Source organism: Platalea leucorodia (assembly GCF_965183815.1).
Source record: "Platalea leucorodia genome assembly, chromosome: 4".
Lineage (NCBI taxonomy): Eukaryota > Metazoa > Chordata > Aves > Pelecaniformes > Threskiornithidae > Platalea > Platalea leucorodia.
Window position 1 is genome coordinate 4,745,263 of NC_138826.1, and position 19,538 is coordinate 4,764,800.

The 19,538-nt window shown below is 46.0% G+C and overlaps 1 protein-coding gene across 1 annotated transcript in view; it reads right to left on the reverse strand.

Annotated features, from left to right (window-relative positions):
• LHPP (phospholysine phosphohistidine inorganic pyrophosphate phosphatase) overlaps positions 1-16,932 on the reverse strand; it is a gene marked incomplete at its 5' end in the record, with an annotated part of 89,714 nt that extends 72,782 nt beyond the window's left edge. Inside the window, 3 exons of the mRNA XM_082308403.1 lie at positions 2,315-2,468; positions 3,235-3,422; positions 16,817-16,932. Coding sequence (XP_082164529.1) covers positions 2,315-2,468; positions 3,235-3,422; positions 16,817-16,932 — 458 coding nt within the window. The remainder of the gene's footprint in view (positions 1-2,314; positions 2,469-3,234; positions 3,423-16,816) is intronic.
• Between the last annotated feature and the right edge of the window lie 2,606 nt (positions 16,933-19,538).

Below are 19,538 nucleotides of genomic sequence, written 5' to 3' on the forward strand. Positions count from 1 at the left end.
ATGAATGACCAAATAAATAAATACTTTTATATGCACAGGTACAAAGGCATTTTTGCATTGATCACATTGCAAATCTCCAACAAAGGCTGATTCTATATTTCATTTTGAAAGAAGACATTACACAACACAAAACTTGGTTATTTTACGTACATTAGCCATTCATTCTGCTGTTGGCTCAACATTTTCTCCTTATCCTTCTAACTGAGAAACAGTAAGGATTTTTCGCCTGTGTTGTAGGATCAGAGCGTGAGTGTCAGGTGAGGCAAAACAATGGATTTAACTGCTCCTTCCCACTGGTACGTTCTACCCAGCTGGATCAATAACCCACAAACTAAGAAGGGTTTTGATGCCCATTACGGTCTATTGAACCACTGGAAGAAGTTGTCACTACAGTTTCCTGAAGCTAAACATGCATAGTCTTTTTTAAGCCCATACAGATATCGCACAACAGACAAGAATAACTCCTTCAAGGCCGTTGGGATTTGTCATTATTCAGCGCTGGCATTAATAACTTCCTGTTTAAAATCTCAGAATACATCTAACTGAACTGTTTTTAGGAAAACATTCAAATTCCCTGACTGGATCTTCCCTGCATGTGAAAGCAGAAGGTCAGAATTTACTTTTAATGTTCAGAGAATAATTAAAAATGTCTTTCGATATTCAAACTATCAAAACAATTGATCTGTCACTTCAAAAGCACAGTTGTGTTTGCAGGTCTTCGCCATACACACCAGCCCAGCCATTTCTCAGTATATCCTTGGGTTCTCCCCTGAGGTCTTCTCAACCACCAGACTTCACTCACAACCAGAAGAACATCTACCCCCGCCTCCAACATAGTTTGGGTGGACTTTGTGCATTGCAGCTACTTTCATAAATTGGTAGGGTTTCTATATCAGCAAATAAAAACTCTCCTGGCTTATTATTCCTCATGTATAGCAATTCTCAAGCCACCAGCATGAAAGTGCTCCCATATGTATGATATTTTCATACATATGAGTCAACCTGCAGAGATCCCAATGCCAACTTTCAGAGACAGCATTTTTAAGTACCACTCAAATAGCAAGGAGTCATGTACATCACACAGGCCGTTAGCACATCCAGTATCACATCTCAACCACTACAAATGTGGGCAGGATTCGAACCTGGAAGAAGAAACCTGGCTGACTGTTGGCTGAAACAGAATTTTTGGACCACCTGATCCTCCTCACCATTAGTACCTTCAGGATGCTGGAAGATCAAACTGGATCAGAAATCCACACCAAAAGCTCTTTATCCAAGCATGGCCTGTTGGATTTTTTTGTTTGTTTGGGGCTTCTTTCACTGTTAAAAATCATTTCTTTTCAGTTCAGACAGGAACACGTGGCTACAGGCAGCAGTTAAACCAACAGTTCTTATCTCTGAGATCTTGCAGGAGCAAAAACAAAAAGACAAGCAGTGCCTATAATCCTACCGGCCTCTTGCAATACTCATTCACTTGGGGGTCACACATCAGAATCCAAACTCTCCATGATTTCTGTGGGTTTTTTAAGAGGCTTTCCTACTTGCTCTTAAAGCAACAAAAATCCTTTTCCTAGTGGCTTACAAAACTACAGCTATTTAATCCTCCCACTGCCACCTGCAAACGCATGGATTGTTTCATCAAGGTTTAGCTCACTCTTGAACGCTGACTTTGAAGGGCTGGAGGCTGGCATTTGCTGTGCTTATACACCAGGGCATCTCCAGGCTGCTACAATTCCTCCTCAGAAGAGCAGCTATCTCTCTCACCCTCTAGCACTCGATGAAACACATCCACACAACTGCTCACTCTGCACTGTCTACAGAAAAAAAGACTGCCGACAGCCGAAATTCAAGAGATGCCTCACCCAGTGCCGTCGCAGCACAGAGACGCTACTGATGAGTATTTTCAAAGTCAACTGGAGGATTCGGCATGGCAAGTTCAGTGACTTCCAGTGCCCTTTCCAATCCTGCATCAGCACAGGTCTGCGCTGTGGCTCATGGGGAGCATCCATACCACCTCCTTTTAGAGACCTATTTCGGTGTAATCACCTCAGTTTTTCCTTACACCCCTGGAAAGACTGCAAGTAAGTGACGCAGGACAGGAGGACAGGCTAGGTGACCGAATTACCCATTGAGGATCCTTCACTAACAGATACCTGAGCAGATCAGCCTCCCAGTCAAGACACACAGATTAACTGCTTAAAAGTTGGTAGTGTGAATGCCCACACCGATAGCTGGCCTCCATTAAGTACAAAGATACTGGGCAATATTAAAAATTATAGAGACTAGAGGAAGAAACAAACAGGGCTTAACTCACCCTCTTCCAAGGGAGATCAAAACAGGCTTCTCCATCCCAATCAGAACTCGGAAAGCTTCATTAAGGTTGGCATAGGTGAAGTTTTCTGCTGCATCTCCGATAACCACGCAGTTTGGGTTTGCTTTATCAATCTCAGCAAATTCAGGGACCAGATCTACAGAAGGAGGGGGGGGGGGGGGGAAAAAAAATCCACAAATCCCTTACCATTTCAGATCCCATTGGAACTGATGGTTTTCCCCAGACTTGTGTTTCCCTTCATTCATTCCCCAACACATTAAAAAAAAAAAAAAAAAAAAAATTCGAAGTCTGAATCAGCTGTTCTTCAGATCCTTTCTATTCCTGCCCAGATCCTGCTATTCACCTGTCCTACAACAAAGAGCAAAATAAACCACCTCCTACCCTTGCCTTAGCTCCCACCACCCACGTCTCTGTTATATCCCAGCTCGTTATATCCAGGCTCCTAGACCCAAGGCAAACTCCTGGGTAGTTGAATGAAAATGTCTAATCGCAAGGGCAGGATCCACCTCCTTTATCCATACCCACACTCTACAGAAAAAAAACACTTTAAACTTAAAACCTCTGCCATGATAACAAAGACGATGTAATGCCCTGCACGAGACCTCACCTATGTCCTGGTCTCTGTGGTTAAGTAGCAGACTCCTCTGTGCACTTGCTGACCCCCCAGCACAACTCTGTGCCTTCACTGTACCACTGCCATAATTGAGACCTCGCTCAGGCCAGACCACTAAGGTTTATTCCAGAGTCTCAGGACTAAGGAAAAAGCTTTTCCCTGTAGGAAAACAACAGCTGGGAGCTCTTCCCCCCACGAGCTACGGGAATTCACTTCTCTATTGCAAAAGCCCACATCTCTCTGGGGTGCCCCCCTACGTGTCCCAGCATCTGCTGCAGCATGGTCCCACCGTTGTGCACGAGCAAGTGCGGCCTCAGGCTGCGCTCCTTCAAAATGCGGCAGGCTGCTGGCGCTGGGGCAGTGACTTCGGCCACGGAGATGTCAAAGCCCATGCCCTGGAGCTTCTTCACGAACTTCTCCCTGGTCGCTTGGGTTTCATTAGTGCAGAACCGCAGCTTCAGACCAGATGCTTTGATCCTGTGGAGTAAAAGTGGCAGAGGGGTTAATCGGACATAGAAAAGGAGCTAAGAGTATCAGCTTTGCTGTCTCATGCCTAACTTGGATAACTACAATAAAAATGCAAAGAGGAAATGCCAGAACAGGAGCAGCATCCCTTACCATGACCAAGACATGCCTAAAATACATTGATTCTGGGCGCTACAGCCGCAGTTTTCATGTGCAGGGCCCTTGCCATAGCATGTAACCGCCCTTCTGGAGCGGAGAGCTAAGCTGAACACGGCAGCACAGGCAATGCCCACCATCCCTAGGATACCACAGTCTGTCAGGCACAGGCTCCCTCCACACACCAAAAACCCCCAAATCCAGCTCCTTTTCTTTAAACCCGTCCACGGATATGGACACAGATGAACTGAAGGCACTGCACAGCCGTGAGTACAGCACCTGGTGTGCTACTGCTGGCTGTTACCATTTCAACTTGGATTTTCACCTTTCCACTTACTGATCACCTGCTGCAGTGATCTGCTGGAGGTAAGAGTAAGGCTTTGCACTTCTGCAGACGCCAGCTAAGAGGCCAGCTAGTTGCAATGATGCTTACATCAACACTGGCGTGGCTTTTATCACTTAATCTCTCATAAAACACCTGTGCTGTTACTTGGTGGGTAATCCTGAAAAATACAGCACTTCAACTGATTCATTAATAAATGTTTACAGGTAAATGGCTTCTCAAGGGAAGAAAACACGGCCCCAAGTGCCCAGCGCCAAGGACATGGCTCCTGCAGAGCATACTCTGCAATCTCCTGCAAGTCCTCTGCCTCTGAGCGGCTCTGTTTCCCGACCCAAGCTGCGGTGACCTACTGGGGATGTCACCAAAAGGCCTCTTCTCCAAAGATGAGTTGTCAGCCTTTTGGAGAACCAACATATTTCAAAGTGGCCATGGAAAATAAGAATCACTGAAAATGTATCACAATTTTTTTTCAAATATTTGCCAAGGGGACTGTCACTCAGCTCCTCAAATATATTAAAATGCCAAACTTTTGTCAGTTTTAGTGTGAATTTGTACCTCGTTATCTTTGAGGGCCTGAGCTAATAGAGGTTTAGATACCTAGGTAAGTTAGGGGCTAGGCTTATAAATTGTTAAAATATTTTTAAAATATTATTACTTTTCTTTGTGTTAGGATGAAAAAGGACTTTTCTACTAGGAAAGCCCCTGCACCGATTCTCAAGACAATAAAACGTCATGGGTTCCTTTTCTAGGGAAGACGATGCCGATCGGTTGGTGCAAACACCGAAACCATCTCGAGGTAACGCATCTGATGACGAACTTTCCATAAAGGATTCTTTGGTCCTGACCCAGAGAGCCCCTTCCGCTCATTAAAACTGCACACCAGTGTCTTCTTCAATAACGCAAGTGATTCATTTCTTTCTTATTATTTGTCTTTCCTAATCATAGGTATGTGAATTATCAATTACACTTAGTGGTTAATTGCCCTTCATAAAGATAGCTTTTCTATTTTAAATTAGGCAGTTAATATATTGTAACTAATAGCATCCACTTGTACATTATAAATATATCTTCATTGATTGGAGCAGTGAATGTGAGATTCACTCACAAGTTAATGAAGCAATTGAGTGAAGAAGTGCAGGGTGTACCCAGGGAATAATTATTGTTAATGGATTATGATGTGACCTTCTCAGAACAATGAACAATTGGTGTGACAGTGGGATGACAGTACTCCACATCTGTTATTCGAAACACGGTTTCAGCTGTAGTTAAAAAACAATGCAGTGTAATTTAGATACATAACAAACTTTAATAGAGTGTGCCGTGGTTAAAAAAATCTTATTCTAAATGCAAAGCCTATCTGCACACTCATAGGAAAAAAATCCCGTGATTCACAACTGCCTGGAAGCAGACATTTCTTGAATAAGAATCTCTTCTTTCTCTTTTAAAGGTCAGCAAAATGAATCCAGGAACAACACTAACCGTCTGCTTGCACAGACAAAGAAATGTGCCCGCACAAGTCAGCTTGGTGAAAGCAGAGATTTAGTTTTCCTATAGTACAAATTTAACTTCTTTCTCAGAATTGTAGACAAAAAACAGAGCTAAACTTCTGAAAGGCATGACCAAAGTGGAAGCAGTCCGGGCACATCCTGGACCACTTCATGCCTTCATGGCCACCAGCAATTACCACCTCAACAAACAAGCTCAGTAAATGCTTAGTATCAGGTGAGGTCTACAAAGAGTTAGGTCAAGCTCGTCAGAAAATGGGAATCCTCTGGTGAAACATGGAAAAGACTCTCAAAAATATGCTGGAACACTAAACAAAAGAAAAATCATCAAGAACTCCAGAGAAGACTTATTTCTACAAAAATACCTTTTCAATGAAAAGCCACCTTTTCCTTCAAGGATAGCATCTCTAAAAAGACCCTCTGCTAGCTCTCCACCAAATCCTCGTACGATACAGTCACACTCACTGGTACGTGCATGGTTATAGACACACCGGGACGAATCCATCCCCTGATGCCCAGCACGGGGACCGTGAGCAGAGCTTGCAGTCCAGCACACATCGGCAAAGCATTAACTCAGAGCTTAAATAATCAGCGGAGCTTTTAACAACAGTTCTCCACCGGGGAAAATCCTGGCTCCACTCGTGTTTACAGCAAAATTCTCCTCCAGTTTTCACGGTCAGGTTTGGCACAGGGAGGAACTAAAAGGGACGGGTCGAAGGTCTCCGTCTGACGGAGGCAAGATGCTTCGCACAGCGAGTCAACACTGCGCTGGGGGCACTGCTGCTAAGCTGGCCAGCTTAACGGGAGGCCTCGAGCTACTGAGCTGACCCAGCCACCAGTGTTCACATCTTAAGAAGCACGTGCAGAGCAAGTTACTGCAATTTCTAGCACCAGCAAGCTTGGGGATGTTAGGAGAAGAATAAAGAACAAACTTTGTAATGTGATGCCTTATAAGATAAAGAGCAAGGGATTAGATACCTGCAAGTACAGAAGAATGAGGCAACAGCAGATGAAACACACAACACACATTTTATCACGATCTCCAGCGTATTACAGATTTATCAGCGTCTGTATTACAGAAGCGCAGGCACACCCAGGAAACCCAGTCAATCAGGGCTTCAGCTGACTTCCATACATTGCGGCCGTGATAAAGATCCCAGTCAGATTGCAGACGGACCAGAAATCAATCCTGAGTAGAGCGCAAGCCAAGCACGCGGACAGGCAGCACTGCGGGGACTCTGCGTGGTCCGGGCAGCTGCGGACGTCCCGAGGCCACCTCTCACTCCCCGTTCAGGGCCGTCAGCAGGCTCACAGCCAGACAAATCCACTCCATTTCCAACACGACCGCTCGCACCACTCCGAATGCCCACGGGCAGGAACAGGGGAACTTGAACTTCACCTGCGTGCAGGGAGCTAGGCATGAAGGGAGAGCAGCTTCTGACCTTTTGGGGTGTCAGAAATGGCAAACTCGGCTAAAAGCATCTCTGCAGAAGAAACTTCTTGGAGCCCCTCTCAGAGGGGATGGCAGAGCGTGCAGGGCAGCAGGCGAAAAGTCCAGTTGCACCCCTCCGGCACAGGCTCTCCTGCCAGCGCCAGCTATGCTGGCCGAGCAGGCTCCGGCTGCCCGGGGAGCTGCCACGGCACACAGGCGCCGAAGCAAAGGAACAAGTGACAGAAGAAACTTCCAAGCTCAAAATTAAAAGCAGACAGATGAGCACCGAACTAACACACCAACAGGTGGGTAAGGAGACTTTTCCTAAGCCTTACCAGAGGAGGCATTTAAACCTACTCCAGACCCAAACAACAGCTCAGTCACCGAAACAATCCCTAAATCTAGAACCGGGGCACCCACCTGGCTCCGGGCAGGCCGTGAGCGCAGGTATATGGGAGAGATGGAAATGGGGTTTTTAATTTCAGCCCTAAGCTGCCCCTCACGCTACGCCAGCTCTTTGAACTGACCTTTACCTCGTTCTGCCGGAGCGGGACACGACGCTGAGTGACAATGTCCCACAATGCAATTACCGTGCGTCAGATGAGCCGGTCCCTTACAAATCACCTCGAACTTTACACATCTGCTGGCTGTCAGCATCTGCCAGGTTCACTCACCCGAAAATAATGAAAAAACTCTCATTATTGTTCCATAACAGGTAAAGTGTTAGGACAATTATTAGACAACCTGACTGACCTTGTGCAGACTTAACCAACTGCCCTTGCCAACCTTTACGGGCAGCCTTTGGGCATAAAAAACACAAAAACTGTTCTTCCGGATGATGTAAAGGTTGCGACATTGGTAAGAAAAGAAATGGCCTCAGGATCTAGGCTGGAAGCCATCACTCCTTAAATTCATATCGTCTTGCACATGGTAGAAGCAACTAAGGACACGGTATAAGGCTAAACTTCAGACTTTGCCTACTCTCTTTTGCAGTAAAGGTTCTTCCTAACAGGGGAGCAGAAGGAGGGTCCTGCCTGCAGCCGGCAGGTCCTGGGCAGACGGACGGGGGGACAGAAAGCAAAACCCTGGAAGAGGCAACAAGCCTGAGCTTGGCAACTGTCCAGCACCAACTTCAAAGGGGTTTGGAAGAACACTGGTTATGAGATTTCCAGAACTGGCTTTTTTATCCTGCTTTTGGTTTTTCACAGTGGCTTTTTTTTTTTTTTTAATTTAAAAGAAAGCGTGCTAAGCACTTATGCTATTTGACTGTTTTGCATCAGCAGACAAATACCAGTGTGCTTCAGTGTAAACTTGTCAGCACTCTCATACCATCTCTGAAACACGGGGAAATAACAGTACCGGAGAGTTCTCTACCTGCAACCAAACAATGAAGTAAAAGCAGGACTTGTGCAGCAATGCCATCCTTCCACCTGGGCAGGGCTAGCGTTTGCCTATTGCCCTCTGCCAGGGCCAGGGTGCTGGTGCCACAGGTAAAACATCTCCTGTCAAGAGATGAAACCGAGCCAAGAAGAAAGTGAGCATAATGGTCAAAAGTAGAAGTGACTTGCCCAGTTTCAAGGTCAATACAGAAGAAAGAGCTTGAAAAGAGCAGAAATTCATACCACTTCTGTAGCCTGCCTGGCTGATGGAGAACCATGGCGCATGATGCGGTTTTAGCCAGCTTCTAAAAAACACACTCAAAATGACAAATCAAAATGGGTTTTGCAACAAGGGATCAGTACTAATCCTCAACAGCATGCCTAACGGTTAGTAAAGTCTCATCCAGACCACAAAATGATGAGTGCTCAGGACAAACGGAGGTATCAAAATCTCCTGTGCCTTCAGACGCTGCTGGCTAGCAGGCAACGGGATGTTTTTCCATTGCCCACTAAAGCCTCCCTGGCTGGCCCCGATGCTGCTGGGGAGTAATTCACCCGGCACATCGCACACTGCTCTACACAGAGGGCAAAACTCCTCTTCTAGCCCCTGCGATGAACAGGTTACATCTTGAAGTGTCAGATTATATTATATTTATGAATTAATGCAAATCCCAAGCCTGATGTTGCAGGCTTTTCCCAGGACAACCTCCCGCTGCCGGAGCGGGACGCACACCTGAGAAGAGGATGCAAAAGGGTTTTCTGGCTCAGCACTGGCCGAAAGCGATAACCCCTTCTGGAGGCCAGCTGTGGAAATGCCTGTGTGCAGCGAGTACATTAGCTCTGCTTTATGTGCCCTCTGCTTAAAAAGTGTATTTGTGGCAATAATGTACTATACTTTCTCCGCGAATCTGCATTCACACTATTTAGTGGCTATTTCAGCAGCATTTTTCATCTCTAATTTCTTCTGAAATAACACCAAGCAAAACCATTATTTCAGAACTCTGAAGGAGGCCAGCCACAAAAGCCCTCATCTATCCGTAGCTCATCTGGCCAGTTTTTACAGCACCAGCCTCTCCCAATTCCACAGAAACACTGAACCTCCCGGTGTTTTGCCGGGCGGGTGCGATGAGCTCAGAGGACTGTGGATGAAATCCCACGCACACTCCTGTGACACAGCGACCTTGGCTGGCTTTCTGGTTGTTCCTTCTCTACCCCGGTGTCCAAACCTTTCTGTTCCTCTGATTTCTCATCCTCACAGCATGTCCAAACAGCTTAAATCTTGCTGTCTCATCTCTGATGCTACTTTTGTCCCTTGATCTCCTGGCGTTTCCATTCACTGATGTCCTGTCATTGGTCCTGAGTACAGCCGAGCTCATTAAAACTCCCGTTCTCTGGTGGTCCAGCTTTCTGCTCCATATAGCAAGGCCAGCCTGACAAATCCTTACGTACGGCACTTTTTAGCCCCGCTCCCCCTTGCATTCTTGTGTCTGAAACTCATCTCTACATCTGCTATCTCACGAGCACAATTTCCTCTCCGGACCCATATGGCTCACCTCTCTCTATATATAGAAGTGGGTAATTTGGAGGGAATCCAAAGGAGGGATTGCAAAAGGGATTAAAAAAATAGGAGGGCATTACCTTTGAAGAGGAATGAAGGCAGATTAATAGGCACATATGAAGGAGCCACAAGAAAAGAGGCCAATGTTATTTAAGGGTGGGCAAGGGTGAAATAAGAAAGGGTACCATTATAAAACTAAAGACTCTGGAAACACCACTTTGAGACACTGTTTGACAGCAAAAACTGAAAAATCACTAAATTGTAGTTCAAAGTAAACTTTAAAGACCTACCAGCACCTTTATTTAGGTATTTCAATCATTCAGAATTTTTCGGAGGTAGAAATAAATACTGGAAGTTGTACATCAAAACAAACACAAGGTCCGTCTTGTCCTGACTTCTCTACAAAGGCTGTGTCTCTCTGACAACCGAATACAGGTGGATACCAGAATTACTGAACAAATACCATAAATCATATTGCACCTGCCTGAACAAAAGGGTAGACAACAAATTTGTCTACAGATTTGTACACAACAACATGCCACAACAGTGAAATCTAGAATTAAGTATTTAATAAAAACAATACACGCTTTTGAAGTGAATCTGCAGAAAGGAAGCACAAAGCAGAATATAAGAAAAATATTTCTGGTCTATTACGTTCAGTAAAAAGATGCATTTAATCGCTGCAGATTACGAAATTAGCTTTAAGTATTACACCTAGCAGTCCCAGACTTTAACCACGCTGCAGGAACTGAATCAGGGCTTCTCGCCTCGTCTTGTAGTGGCTGGCTGACTGTTATACTGCAGCAACACAATACGGAGTACGATTCAAACAGAGGGGTGTATTTTGCAACAAAAGTAAACTCTGATAGACCTTAAATACTTGGTAACCCTCTACTTTGGAGCCATCGAGAAAAAAATCTGAACTCTGGGGATTCAGTTAGCATGAACAGGTCTGGAATATATTTATTTGCATTAAGCAAAACATTTTTATGGACAATATAAAGAATCATACTCCAATAGCTTTCATTCTGTGCTAAAAGCAGCTGGGTTTTTTTGCCTCTGAAGCTACTAATTATGCCATTAAAATTCCAGTCAAAACCAAGTTATCTTTATCACAGTCAAATTCTTACTTTGTATACAAACAGCACCTGTTTGTAAATAATGGATTCTGTTTCTCAGAAAAAGAAAGTAAATTGCCAAAAGATTTCATTTAGCCTATTTTATAAAGACCTCACTCTCACGTGCTCTGCTTACCTACTTTAGAAAGTACCATACTATTTCATTGCAACAGCTCAAAGACCAAGCTGCGTTCCAACAAACTTAGTGTGACTTTAATCTGCAAGAAACCGACAATTCCAGCACTTCACTTGCAAAGACAGCATGGAATCTGAACGGTGATACCGCTGAGGATACGCAAAGAATCAGGCTCGACTCTAAGATTCCAGACTGAGTTCACCAAACATGAAAGATGGGGGGAAAAAATTACTACTGCAGTGGTAAACTGAGACAAGTCTCAAGTTCTGAAGTGCAGAACGGAGTAGAGTGCTGCTCATCCACTTCAGGGATTAATCAGTATTTATACAAGGTAGTGGATGAACAAGTACCGTTAGGTAGTAGGTACCACTGTAGTAACTTCTATTATTCTTCATTGGTAAATATTTGTATGGCACATAATCGTGCCGATGGACAGTAAGTAGCTCAAGACTCTAAAGGTTAATGATGTTTAAATTCCAAAAGTGTAAGCACTTACTCATGCAATTTCTGCAGACAGCACTTGGAGTACCCACAACTTCAGGGACACAGATCTTTTAAAAAAAAAAAACAACAAAAAAACAACAAAAAAACCAACAAAAAACCCCAAAAATTAACATTGCTGATTAGGAAAGCAAATATGGGTTAGGAAGGTCCACTGCTCTCAGAAAACTGAGGCCACAGCTAATGTTACAGACTAGAGTGGAGCTGTGACAACTCTGCACCCACTGAGGATCAATTCCTGGATCTCCTTCTGGCTCTGCCAGTGAACAGCTACCTGACAATACAGAACTGCTTCGTCTTTTTGGGTCTCTGCTGCTTCAGAAAGGCCAAGAGACACCTTCCCTTCTTCGGGATCCATGGGTATAAAGTGCAAAGAGTTAAGTGCAAAGACAAACAGATATTTGCACAAGAGTTTGTACGCTGTATTTGAAAGTCTCTTTCTAGGAGGAACAACTTTGCTATTGCATCTCCTGAAGGCATAGCAAGCCTTGAAACTCTGAACATCTGCACAGACCGTGCTAAGCCGTGCTTTGGTTATCTTCTGTTACAACAAAGATTTCCTACTCCTTGTCGCACACACACTTTCAGATGGCTCTTTGTAAACTCACAACTGTCCCACTCGAACCCCCGCACGCTGAATTGCTTTACGGTTCCCGTTCCGCTTGCTCTCCTTGCAATCTTCGCCTTGTTAGACTCTCCAGGTATTTTATTTTAACACGACTGTCCAGCTGCTCCGCAGCCTCCCTGCTCCCCAGATTTCCGTTGCTCTTTTAAAGGACTCTCTAGAAAGTTGTGCTAACAGATGCACTATACTGGCCAAACAACAGGATGTTGTAAATGTCCAACTACTGTGTGCTTTTCATATGGATATGCTAATGGGCACACTATCAGCACACAGCTGTAAATGCAAATAACAGAGCACAGGCTGAGCATCTTTTATGGATGTTTAACCACCTTCTGTCTTGTAAGAGACCAGCTCCCTGCTATTTGTAAGATAAAAAGCGAATAGCTCACCTCGTGTCAATGCTGTGTAAATCAATTAAGACAATAACAGCACGGTACAGAGGCACTGTTAAGGCTGGCTCCAGAAAAAGCCTTTAAGTCACCGATGGACTTTCTGATCTTGTCCATGGGCTTTCTGATCTGCTCCCCAGCGTCTGCCAGTTAACTGCACACACTTGGAAGATGTGTTTTATTTAACTCTGTTACAGGATTTTTTTTAAAAACAACAACAAAGGTATGCCACAGTAAACTAAACAATCAAGAAACGTTATGGTTTAAAAATTTTAAAGGACCAAATTAATCTTACCAAGCTGCGGATTTTCTAGTCATCCACCACTCCAATATCCCCACCTAAAGTTAACAATAACAGTGCCCAGTGGATTTAATGACATTCCTGGCACCCTGGCTCCTGGGTTAAACCAGGGGTGCCAATGCCCACGGGCACATGGGTGTCTGTCTGCCATCGTCCCACAGAGTAATTGGATGCACCTTATCGTTACTCGAATGCAGAAGGTGGTCTGCTCTGTACAACAACTACTTCTGTGGTTCATCCTTTTGGCCTCCGATTCACCAACTCCCTTTCAGTGCATACTGAATCCCAAGATATTTCACAGGTAAAGCTTATCAGAGTTGCAGGTACATTAGCAAAAAAATAAAGTATTCCCAGTTGTAACACTTCGTGTTTCATCACAAGTTACACCAACTTGGATTGTGACTACTGATGCTTTCTTCAGGAAGGTCTCTACGGCACAGGGAAGCGTGTTACTGAATGTCACCTTGGTCAGGATGTTTCAGTGTCCACCAGCTTCTCTGGTCGTTTTACCGCTCCATCTGACTGTACTGCTAGCTAAAAACAAACAAGGGAGAACCACTCCTCTGCAGCCATCGTAACTATAAATGAGGCCAAATTCTGCTGGCAGAAATTACATTGCTACTCTCTCAAATACCAGCTCAAATAACTGCATAGAAGAACTTGGCTGAAAACAAGAAAAATAATGCACCAAATATGGTTTTGAGGAGTCGAAATGGCTTCAGTCATATGAAACCAACTGCAAATGAAAATGTTTACTTATGATTTTTATTGGTGTGTACTATATGTTGTTACACGAAGTTAATTGCTGTAATGGTGTGGGAGATGATGTAGTAAGACAATCTGAAGAGGTCAGCTGTCATGAGAGTCCATACCTGTAGTATGAATTATCAAAATGGTATTTAAGACTCCTATTGGACATATATACACACTAAAAGATTTTAGACACCTCTTTTAGCAAAAGATCGTATAAATTTGAATTTGTTATAAAGTTCCTAGCTATCTGCAATTATGACTTTTTAATTGATACAAAAATGAATTAATTAAAAAAGAGCCGCTTTTAGCTTTAATCCATCTGCTTGAAACCACCGAGCTGTAGTATGACGCAGACACAAATATTAATGACCAACTGGCAATAGGATAATGAGTCAATAAAGATTTTAAATGGTGTGAGCTAGAACAATTACCAACCTAATAGGCAGATAAATAAGGCTACTTGACTTTACCCAAGGAAAATTATTATTCTTAACCACTTACATTGAATGACCTGAACAAAATGGTTTGGGTTTTTTTTCCCTTCCTGGCACTTTTCCATACTCACTTCTGCTGTCCCCCATTTCCACAGCTATGACCACCGCTTCTCCATTGCTTATGACATGAAACTCCTCAGTGCCCCTATATGCTAAAAACAACCACCACGTTCCCCGCACACTCCCTAGGAAACAAGCCTCGTGCACGGAGCTGCAGAGAAGCCCCACGGACATTACCAGTATTTCAAGAGAAAGCCCATGATGTCTTACATTTAGCCCCAGGCCAGAGTTTTACTGTTGTTTCATCAGCATATTTCTGTTAAATTGCAGTTTATGTTGCCTCCATGCAGGAGGTTTCAGCAAATGCAGTGACAAAAGTTATTTAATAACAGCCTGCAACTCGACAGAAAATAAAGTTTAAAAACCTAGGAGAAAAAAAACAGTATGTCAAAAGCATCTGGGGAACCGCGATGCAGATATTATTGAACATGTCCTGATTTTTAAAGGAATGATCTGATCTCTGACAGTAATTATGTAGCTGTTGTTATTTATGCTTGTTTTGGCCATGCCTGGAGGCCTCAGCTATGATCCACGCTGCCCCGTGTTACATGCTGCACAAACTCAGCATACGCGACTGTCCCAGCAGAAAGTGCCAGCTGGTGAGAAATAAGAGGAAGGTGGTAAGACGTTCTCCTGGACGATGGAAGAGCAGAAGACTCTCTTTCACCAGCAGACTGACTGGCACAGGCATCAGCCTCAGTAGGGAGCAATATTGCCAGGAGGATTTGAGCGAGACAAGAAGGAAAGCCAGGGAAGTTTAATCCTTGCAGAGGCTGCCCCGGCACCGCCCGCCCCTTTGCAATCAGCAAACAGGCTGCTCTACACACGCAGGGGAAAAAAATGCTTTAATTTTGCTACAAGCCTTTTCTCTTAGGGTCCCTCTTGAATCCTGAGCCCGTACCACAGCTACGGAAAAGCACGAGAACAGAAACCACGTTGAAATATTGCATAAGGGGGACATGGAGGAACGGGAACAGAAGTCATATGCGATCCCTTGGAAAACCCACGTGCCACGGGATTTCAATACGATGTCTTTATAAAAGCGACTTTTCTCTCTGCCTAATTTCACCAAATTCCCTTGGAGCACTGCTCTCCCATCAGCCATCCTGGCACCCGCAGCTCCCTCTGTCCGGCTGGGGCCAGCTGAGCACCACAAATGGGCCGAGAACCCCAATAAGCCTTAAACTTGCTTCAAACGCTGCTTTCTGACAGTGCTTGAAACTTTGATCCTGGAGATGAAAACAGAAGATTCAACTGATGACACTTTATGTGCCTGCTACACATATTTCAAGAAATATGAACAAAGACGTAACTAAAACAAAAAAAACAACAAAAAAGCAGCACAGATTTCTTTTATTATTCGTACATTTGGATCTTCTCCAGTTCTTCCTTCTCCATGGTGGTTCCACCAACATTTAGGCACGTATTTAACTAAACTTATAGGATTAATTTTAGTGATTTCAATATTTCTTCCTGCATATTGCCCTGCTCGATAAAGCACTCGCCACAAGTGTGTCCATGCTGGGTGGCCCCAGAGGACAGAAGCCGCAGAGGTGCTCGCCAAGCAGGCTGTCAACGTTTCACACGGGTTCAGTATTTAGACATTTAAAGCATTTCAAGTGGGGTACACGCAGCAGCACTCACCACATGAAACGGATCTCGATTTTCTGCAGCAAGTTAGTGAAACATCACACAGAGCCAAAAGGCTCTTCCAGAAACCCACGACCTCCTCCAGCGGGGCAGACCCACGAATCAATACCTGTCTTTAAACAACGATGGCCCTGTGGCCATTGCTCTCCTCCAGCCCCATCCTGCTCCTCTGGTCAAGCAGGGCTGATGATACAGACACACTGGCAAGTCAACCTAGTTAATTAAGTTAAATAAATGAAATCACTGACTGCTTAGCAGCAGTTACTTAGCTTGTGTTAACGTTACCCAGCTCCAAGCGAGGGAGCTCACTGCCTGTGGACACTGACCAGTAACTTGCCAGGACAACACTTTGCTTTTGAGTCACTTACAAGCTGGGCAATCATTAACTGCAGCGCTGAAATTCTCCATTTCTGCTGGGTTGCAAGTTCTCTGCAGGAAGTCCCAGCTAATCTGACAGCAAAGCTAATCAATTTACAGAAGGACCGTGCCGGTGCAGGCAATATTTTAAAACTGATTGCTGGTGGAACGTACCAGACCTCCTGTACACTGCCTGCTGTTGCTACACGTGCGACGACGACAATAAATACAAAACCAGGCGGGATGCGACGTGTCCGCGCTGCTCTGGGCTCCTTTCCCCACCAGCCCAGGGACAGCAGATGTGCAAACTCAGTGGACCCCCTCACAGTTTAAATAAACCTAAAAAATACCCAGGTGAACCAAAACGTTCACGTCTGCGGTCCTGTCCCGCTCAACTTTACGCAGCAAACCGGGGGGCTGTGCAGTCGGGGTGGTTTTAAACCCCGATCCTCGCTCGCCTTTGGGTGTAACGCCAAAGCCCGAGGCCCAGACCGGGGGTGCCGAGCCCGCACCGCCATGTTCTGGGGTGCCCCCCGCCCCGGGCGGCCCCTCACGCCGCCGGCCCCGCCTCGGCCCCGGCCTCCTCCTCCTCCTCCCCCGACGGGGGGTCCGGGGCCGGGCCGTGCTCCGCCAAGCCGCCGGCACCCACCTGCGCACCGCCTCCACCGAGCCGGCGATGGGCACCCCGCCGTCGCCGCCGCTGTCGTAAAGGACCCCGCTAACGTCCAGCAGCAGCCCCCGCACCGCCCGCGCCCAGGCCGCCATCTCTCGCCCGCCCCGCCGCGCCGCGGGCGCTGCTGGGAAATGTAGTCCGGGGGGAGCTGGGGTTAACGCCCTGCAATTCGTTCCGCCCCTGCACCGCCTCTTATTCAATTTATTTTTTTTTTAACACCTGAGGCAGGTGGCTGCGTGAACCAAGTCTGGTTTATCCCAGGCGATGGCAGGAGCGCGCCAAGGGCCCGGCGTCTCCATCCCTCCGCCACACAACGGCAGCCCCGCCAGTCAGCCAGGGCCAGGCTCCGTCCCTGTGCCACCATAAACCCCCTCAGACACCGCGCTGCTGGGGAAAACTTAGAATCATAGAAGCGTTTAGGCTGGAAAAGGCCTTTAAGGTCATCGAGTCCAACCATTAACCCAGCGCTGCCAAGCCCACCACTAAACCATGTCCCTCAGCACCCCATCTCCCCGGCTTTTAAATACCTCCAGGGATGGGGACTCAACCGCTTCCCTGGGCAGCCTGGGCCAGGGCCTGACAGCCCTTTGGGGGAAGGAGTTTTCCCTAATATCCAACCTAAACCTGCCCTGGTGCAGCTTGAGGCTGAAACACGTGCATCACCTGAGTCAGACGCTGTCAAAAGTAAAGGCAACTTATGTGTTTTCTTCAAAATTCATACGGCTTTTTGTCATTCCTGGAAGGGCTCCAGACCCTCAGCGATACCTCTGCAAGAGGACCCCGGGTCTTGATTTGGCTCTGACTTTTCCGAAGCGACGAGAAGCCGGGCGCGTTTCCATCCTGCCGCTTCCCTCGGGAATGCGGTGGGACGGCCGCCGGTGCGAGGGCGGATTCCCGCACCGCTCCCCCGGCCGCTGCAGAGCTGGGGTTTGCCGAGCACCCCGTACCGCACCCCGTACCGCACCCCATATTGCACCCCACACCGCACCCCGCACCGCCCTGGGTGCCTCTGTGGGTCGGTCGGAACCGAAGCAGGACAGGATTCGGCCCGTGGGGCCACGGCGCTGATCCGCACGGCAGCAGAAGCCTGACGAGACCCGCATTCGGCCGAAACGCTGACAGGGCCGTGCCCTGCCTTGACGGTGTCTTCTCATCCATGCCCGGCGCTTCATATAGCCAACCGAGAAAAAACCACTGGCTCGTCATATCAGGAATTGAACCGATTCCCTGCGCTTTACAATCACAGATCAGATTTTATCAACGGTGTTCCAGCTTTACAGATAATATTGTTTTCTCCCTCGATAAAGTCCAAATACTTTCTTATTGCTAATACCATCAATAGCGTGCCATGACTCCCAGAATATATAAGGAGCTGTGGTGGAATTATAGTCCACTTTGTTTTAAGAAAAGCAGAGGAGCCTTGGCAGCATTGATTTGCATCACCATTTCTGGAATAGCCTCTGGCTTCTCCTTAAAGATAATATCTAAACTGTGAAATTCATTAAATAGACCCAGAAATGGATCGGGTTATTTAAAACAACATCACTAATGGCGCAATCTCTCAGCTGTCTCCACCGATAGTGAACATTGTCTTGGATAGTGTTATCAGTCCAGGACACCCGCTATGAATATTGATCCGCACCTTGTTACAGCCATCACTTGCCGTCAGGACAGGTCAGGGTTGAAACCCACCTAGCATCAAAGCAATTTAAAGACAGCACTCGGGGTGAATTTTAATGCTTGAGCTGGGAAACCAACTTCAAACAGACTGCTAAAAGTAATCCACGAATGTGTGCTCTTTCGCGTGTGCCTTTCTACACGCATGCATGTTTGTAGGTCGGCGTGCAGGCATGTGTTAAAACCACAATATTTGCAGATGTCTGCTAGCTCACAGATTAATCTCAATGCTACAATTTACCTCCTCAGCTCCTGCAGACACAACAACTCAAACAGAAGTAGTTGTAGTCTCACGTACATCAGATTAGATTTTTTTTTCTTTCCAACACAAAAAACCTCTGGCACTGCCAAGGCTTACGAGCAGTCTTAAAACAGTGAGCCATGCACTTATTTACCATATGGCGATACCCATGATTTCTCCACGTAGTCTGAAACTAATGTTGTGCCACAAAAAGAATCTCGTTTCAAAAACGTTAATAGGATCCGCGCTAAGACTTCATATCCATTTTCTTTATTTGATCTCACTTCTGAAGCATGCTGCCCAGCAGCTGCAACTGCTCCTCTCCTTCCTTCTCCTTCTTCTGCACCCCAAGGAACTTTAAATACATAAGCAATACTTAACTTAAGCAATACTTAACCAGCACACAGCAGTGTTTTCCAGTTGACCACCGCCTTCATTTTCATGCAGGGTGCATCCCCAAAACTAAGCTTTATCGGTCTGCGGCTCCGGTGTGTGAACTCCTTGGGACGGAGCTCCCTTCTCTTGTACACGTGTGCGGTATCCCAGACCAGAGGCCAGTGCCAAATGGGCTCTCGGATGCTGCCGCCACATAATTAACAATAGCAGCTACTTGTAATCACATCGCCCTGCATTTCTTCATCTCATCTTCTTGCTCTCCCATTATCTTAAGGCCTATTCCTTTGCAATGGCAAACAGAAAGCCCAATTCTGCTGAGGCCGAGACACCTGTACAGAGGAGGATGGCTGCGGTCTGCACCTTTTCCTAGGAATAAAAGCAGGA